The sequence below is a fragment of the Eubalaena glacialis genome, chromosome 2 (genome assembly GCF_028564815.1).
Source record: "Eubalaena glacialis isolate mEubGla1 chromosome 2, mEubGla1.1.hap2.+ XY, whole genome shotgun sequence".
Taxonomy (NCBI): Eukaryota; Metazoa; Chordata; class Mammalia; order Artiodactyla; family Balaenidae; genus Eubalaena; species Eubalaena glacialis.
Window position 1 is genome coordinate 185,376,726 of NC_083717.1, and position 6,881 is coordinate 185,383,606.

The 6,881-nt window shown below is 49.3% G+C and overlaps 1 protein-coding gene across 1 annotated transcript; it reads right to left on the reverse strand.

Moving 5' to 3' along the window:
* Positions 1–387: 387 nt before the first annotated feature.
* LOC133084741 (alpha-1-antitrypsin-like) lies at positions 388–6,190 on the reverse strand. Its single transcript, XM_061181500.1, is given in 7 exon segments — positions 388–579; positions 2,065–2,132; positions 2,135–2,211; positions 2,505–2,742; positions 3,510–3,638; positions 5,180–5,778; positions 6,087–6,190. Coding segments are annotated over 7 exon segments (1,407 nt in total).
* Positions 6,191–6,881: the final 691 nt, after the last annotated feature.

Genomic DNA, 6,881 nt, shown 5'->3' on the forward strand with positions numbered 1-6,881 from the left:
TTGCCTTACTCTTGCCCTCTGCCTACCACTCTCCTACCAAAATCTAATCAATTAATTAAATTTCTCCACCTGCCCCCAGAGTGGTCCATCTCTGTCATTGTTGGCTTTCCATATCTGTAAAATAAATTGTGGGCTTCAGCCAACATTTCATCCTTGCCTGGCGCAGTGCCTGGACAGTGTAAATACCTGATAAATATTAAGTGGATACATGAAAGATTGCTGTGACCTGGATTCCACGCATATCCTGTGGATGTAAAGAGAGACTCAGAGACAAGAAGATGAGAGATTTACATGTCACACACAAGCTTGGGCCAGGTCAGTCATGCTTTAATGTCATCTAAGGAGGGGACCTGGCCTGGGAATGGAAGGCTGAACCCAGAGAGGAAGTTATTTTTGCATGGGATTCACCACCTTTCCCATGAAGAGGGGAATGTTGGTGTTTTCATCCTTGATGATGATTAGGAAGGGCATGTTGAAGTTGATGGTCAGATGCTCAGACCAGGCACTCTCTTCTGAGAGGGTGGCCCCAGCATGTTCTGTCCCATTCTCATTGATGCTCATCACAGCCTCATGAATGGCCTGGAGGGGAGAGAGGACAGAGACCTGTTTGAGGCAGAGACAGGCTGCACCCTTCCCCAACCCAGACCTGGAGGTAAGGCCCAATGTGGTGAGAGCTGTTCTGGGGCTCAAGGAAGAGCTCTCTCCAGAGGATTTTAAATAAAGAACCACAAGATTCACAACTGAATCAACATGGTGTAGTGGAATGAACATGACTTTCCATCACAAGGATCTGGGTCCAAATCCAATTTTCCCCACTAACTCACTGTGTCACTAAGGAGAAAACTATTCTCCTTTTTTTTTTTTTTAACATCATTATTGGAGTATAATGCTTTACAGTGGTGTGTTAGTTTCTGCAGTATAACAAAGTGAATCAGCTATACATAAACATATATCCCCATATCTCCTCCAAGACTATTCTTCTTGAAACCTCAGTTTCCTAAATAGGAAAATCAGACCTGTGGGATAGGATGACCCAGGGCCACTACGGTGCTTCATGTGAGGAACTTCACCTAGTGTAGGTGCTCAATAAATGTGTGTGTGTGTGCACAAGTGTGTGCATGTGTGACAGGTGCGCATTTGTGTGTGAGTGTTTGAATAAGGACAACAAGAATCAAGATCTTTATCTGGTAATTGTAAGCCTCCATCAGCTGGCCACACCTACTTACCCAACCCCATCCCACACTCCTATACTTAACCCTTCCCTCTCTGGGGAACTGGTCCCTTCTCTGTGCTTCAACACCATACTCATGTCTCTCTCATTGCCTGGCCTGTCCTTCCCCATCCCTGTCCTCCCCTCCCTGCAGGAGACACACAAGGCATGGCTCTCAAGGCTTTTGTCTGACCCACGAGGGGCCCCTCACCTCTTCCTGACCAGCCTCCTCAATGTCCCTGGGAAGCAACCCACCACCTTGGGAGATAGATTTTCTTGTACTTTGTCTCCTTGGCTCCTCACTCGTTTGTAGAGATTCTAAATTCCCTGGGGACCAGGGTTTTGATGGGGACCTTCACACGCCTCATCCCCACCCAGGCACTCAGCTTACAGTCAGTCACTGAACTGCAGTTGTTTCTCTGGGCACCTGTAACTCTCCTGCGTAAATGGCATCTTTGGTCGAAATCATTCTGTAACTCAGACTCAGTGATTCACCAGTAGCTCCTGGTGTCACAGACGCAGGGCCAAAAGTCCTTTGCAATCCCTGAGCCTAAGCCTCTTTCTGTAAATAGGGGTTTATCAAGACCCAAAGAAGGGAAGTCCCCGGCCAAGGATGAGACAGAGGGTGAGTGACACAACCTCAGAGGAGGTCCTTAAATAAAATGCACCAAACATGTGAAGTCACCTCTTCCCCTCCATCATCCGACCACATTGCAATCTTGGTGGAGTGATAGCATTCCTCAGGGACCTCAGTCTGCAGGTGTGCCTGTGTCCCTCTGTCCCTTCCTCAGCCTCACCCTTGAGCTGCAGCCCCCGTGCACATCCTGACCTACAGAGGTCAAGGACTCACTCACCTTGGACAGCTTCAGAGGCACTTCCTCAGTGATCCCTGAGAGGTCAGCCCTGTTGCTGAAGACCTTGTGATGCCCAGTTTGCATAGGACAGTTTTGAGATCGTAGGTTCCAGAAATGGACAGTTTGGGCAAATGTAAATTGACAAACCTGTCAAAATGGTTAGAACACAAAGGACTTTTACAGGATTGAAATATTTCCTTTTCTGGTTGTTCCTCCCACTTGGCGCCCTGTCCCCCTGCCCATGCAAGGATGTGAGGTCAGCCTTGGTTTATTCTACTTTTAGTTCCTCTACACGTGGGGTCAGAGAATGTTAGAATCACAGGGATCCTCTTGTCCTGCAAAGCCTCTCAAATGCCACCTCCTCTGATAAGCCCTCCTGGAGGATCCAGGGTGTCCTCTGGAAGGACTGTGCACACTGCTTCCCTTCAGGGTTTGGTCACCCTCCAGACTGAGACTCCTCCGGGGCCAGGATCCCAGAGGACCATGGGGCGTGGTGGCAGGTCCTGAGTGACATCTGTTCCATGAATGAGTGACTGCCCAGGACTGGGAGCTCAGCTCTAGTTTTCGCTGGGGACAAGGTGTGGCCCCGAGCAGGGTCTGACTGGCCCTCAGGATCTGTTTGACCTGTTCTAGACCAGTTCCTCCTGTTCTCTGCTCTCAACCTCTGGTGCAGGGAACCTGGGCATGGGTGGAGCAAGGAAGAGGTATTAAAACTTCTATTCGCTTTTTAACCTAATACTTCTCTGTATTTTCATTTTTGTTTTATATTGTATGTAATAAAATAGCTCATCCGGGCATGGGCATATTTACAAATACAGAGACATGCACTAATTTGGGGTGCATGACGGGGACCAACCACACTCATCTAGTGACAGAGGATCCAGAACCAGCGTCAAACGTGTCCTGGAGTTTCCCGCTCTGGGCCTTTGCTTTTCCAGCCTCTCCTAGCAGGTTTCCCCCCCGTCTTGCCGTGGACTTTCTGTCCTGAAACTCCACACTCAACTGCCATCTTTGCCAGGAAGCCCACCTCTTCCTTCTTGGTTTGCCCACAACATGGGTTGGCGTTGCTCTCCCTGCACGGGGCACTGGCCACCGGGAAGGGGCAGTGTCCAGGCTGGGGAGGAGGTCCTCAGGGACAGGACTTTCACTCCTCACCCCTGGGCACTGTCCCTCTAACAAAGCCCAGTCAGTGCTTCCTGAAAGGATGCTCTGTCTGGGAGCATAAGATTATGCACCCTCCCCGCCTTGGGCCAGACCCAGTGGGGCAGCTCCTGGGTCAGCCCTGGCCTGGGAATCACCGTATCTCAAGGTATTTGAGGATTTTGGCGAGGTGCTTCTCAGAGAGCCCATCCTCCAGCAGCTGCATCTTCTCTAGGTTGGGCAGAAGCAGGAAGGCGGCTTCCTGCCCTGGTAGTGCTGCACCGACGCCCAGCAGGAGAACTCACTGTCTCGGTACAGGTGGAACTGGAACATGTCCAGGTGGTTGATCACGGGCACCTTGACCGTGATCTTCTCGTTCACATGGAAGTCTTCTGTTAGGAAGCGTTGAGCCTCGAATTTATCCTTCCCTTTGCCTGTAGAGGATGAAGGTGCACAGCAGCTAGGGGTAGGAGAAGGTTTAGAAAAGTGTGCTAGAAAAAGGAGCCCTGAGGCCCCCTGGTGAGATGCTGGTCTCCGAGCCTCAGCTTTGCCCTCTGTAAATTGGGGCAAAAATGAAATCGTCAGGCTCCTGAAGGGCTTTGTGAAGATAATTTGAGGCTAGAAGAGGATCCAGAGTTTCTGTATTGCAGAGGCTAAATGGCATCAACCTGGGTGGGCAGAACAAACATTTTTACTTGGATTTGATGTTTATTTAATGCATGGTCTGAGGCTGAAAATTATTGGGAGTGGTTGGAAGCTCCCCAGGTCATACTGGGCACCTCCCGTCTGAGTCTCCCTGCCCCTTGGTAATTGGTGCTTCTTATTATTCAGGGAAATCACTCTTGTTCCTACTCTAATGGCCTTTCCCTGGACCAACATGTGAAATGCAGATGCCTGGGAAGTGCCCCCTCTGCTCTACCAAGAGAACGTCACCATCCTGCTAAGACAGGTTGCCTCGGGGACCCCAGGGCCCAATTTTCCCATTTGTTGGGAGGAGGAGAGTGAGGCTGGGGAGGGGACGAGAGCCATGTGAAGTCCCATGGCAGAGCTGGGACCTGGGATGTGCTCACTCCAGCCTCTGCGCTCTCCATCACACTTTCCTCTCTCTAGAGCAAGGGGCCAATGGTGTGAAGGAGGCAACCCCTGGCCTTGACTCTCACCTCCCCTACCCTAGGCTATCTCCATGGACTGTTTAAACTGCCTTAGAATGCCCTCTGGGGCCCACAGGTCCTGACATTCTCATCACTCAGAGGGAGGAAGGGAGGCTGGGATTCAAGTTTAGTTGAGCACCTACTATGTGAGCGTATAGTCCCATGTTCTTTGTAACTTATTTTTTCCTTCTAAAATTCTGACAAGAAGGGCATTATTATGTCCATATTACAGGTAGGAAACTAGAACCTCAAAGAGGTAAAATGACTTGCCTATAGTCAAACAACAGCTAATAGGTCATAGAGGCAGGATGTGAGCTCTGGTCTTTCAGTCTCCAAAGCTGTCACTATTTCCACTACACGAGAGCTGTCAGAAGTGTCTTCTGTGAAATCCTATTCCCTTCATATGCTCCACCAAAATTTGTTTTTATGGCTCTCTATTTTGGGATACTGCATATTTTGCCTCTCTCCCTGGTAGGGATTTACAATGCACATTAGGACATTTAAGGCTCTGAAAAGTCTTGCAGAGAAGATGATGATTTGACTATTTAACCCACTATTTCCTAACCTTATTTGATCATGCAAAGTCTTTTTTTTTGGCCGTGCTGCATGGCATGCAAGATCTTAGTTCCCTGACCAGGGATAGAACCCATGCCCCCTGCAGTGGAAGTGCGGAGTCCTAACCACTGGACCATCAGGGAATTCCTCATGCAAAGTCTTTTAATGGTTGTGTGTAGAAAATTGAATAACTGAGATCCATAGCTACATTCCATCCACTGCCAAGGAAAATCTAAAGAACCAGTTCAGGCTAGTTGTACAACCTTAACCTTCAAAAATTATGTAGTTCACCAGAGCAAGAGCCGTGTCTTTGTCAAGTTCTTTGACCAAATCCACAATTATTCCTTGAGTTCTTATCTTTATTTGATGGTTGATCTCTTTCTTGGCCTCTTTGATGTTCCTGAAGTTGATGGAGAGGGCTTTTGAGTGGTACAGCTTCTTGACATTGTACAAAAACTCAGGCTTTTGCTTCAGATTCTTATCAATGATTAGCATAGTGCTGGTGGTCAGCTGGAACTGATTGTTTGGCTGCTTAAGGGTTTCAAGGAGACTCCCTAAGCCTTTGTGGATATCAGCCTTAGGCGCCTTCTTAAACTTGAAGCCTATGCCCTTCAGGATCTGGGTGTAAGTATCATCTTTGGTTCCCAGGGAGAGCATCGCAAAGGCTATAGCGATGCTCACTGGGGAGAAGATGATTTTGTGGTTGGACTGACGGGCCAGTTCATGGTACAGGCTGAAGGCGAAGCTGGAGAAGTGTGGGAGATCGTAGTGATAAATATCAAGGCTGGACTGACGCCTGGCGCCAGGGACTTGACTGCACAGGCCTGCCAGCAGGAGGAGGCCCCACGTGATGGAGGATGCCATTGTCCTGCAAGAGAGAGAAGGGTACCACACCCGGGTCAGGCCACACGATGAGTCCCTCGGCCACCGACTGACACCATGTCAAAGCAACCACAGTTCATCGAGCATCTATGTGCCAAGCACTTTCCTACATCAGCACCACTGAAAGACTCAGAACAACAGCAAAGACTTTATGGCGATTACCATACACCTAGTTCCGTTCTAAGCACTTTACTGTCTTATCTCACTGCATTCTGGTAACGGTCCTATGAGGTAGGTCAGGCGACAATCCTGGGCTTACAGATGAGGAGACCAAGCTCCTAGAGGTTAAGTCACTTGTCTGAGGTTCCAGAGCAGTAAAGTAGCAGGACCAGAATCACACCCCCAGGTAGTCTGGGTCTTGAGTCCACGCTCTCGATGGTTCCACTAACATCTGCCATGACCCCGAGGTGTAAGTGCCACAGCCCCTACTTTGCAAAAGAGGAAACTGAGGCACAGGAAGTAGATGATTGCCCAGGAAGTGGGCCAGATCGGGCTCAGGGATGATTGGATCTGGAACAGCCCTAGGAAGAGTTCTACTGAACCCTGGTTTTTAATGGACAGAGAGGCTGCTGCCCAGAGTGGGAAGGATCTTGCCCAATGACACCCAGTCAGAACACAGAAGAGCTTGCCTGATTCAGGCCCAGATTCTCCCTAACTCCACACACTTCCTCCATCTCGTTTTTCTTGAAACTACTACAGCTCTCACTTTATAGGCCACTTGAGCCTGGAGTTGATTATCACCTGATTCTATAATGTTCTAGGCTTGGAGAAGGCTGTCGAATTAGAGCACATGAGAACCCTCAACCTCGCGGCACTCACAGACATTTGTCTCGTGGAGTGTTTTGTTATCTTCATTTTACAGGATGTGAAACGTGAAGCTCGGAGAGGGTCATTAACTTGCTCAAGGCCACATAGCTGGCCAAGCAGAGCCAAGACAGACAGGTCTCTGTGCTTCTGGCCCGGTGTTCTGTGTTCAGGGGGCTGTTCATCCGATAACCACCTACTGGAGTGGGAGCTAGGCTGCTTCTAAGGGCTGGGCACAGAGGGAGTCAGGGGTCTCAAGCTCAGTACTATTTCTGGGCTGGAAAA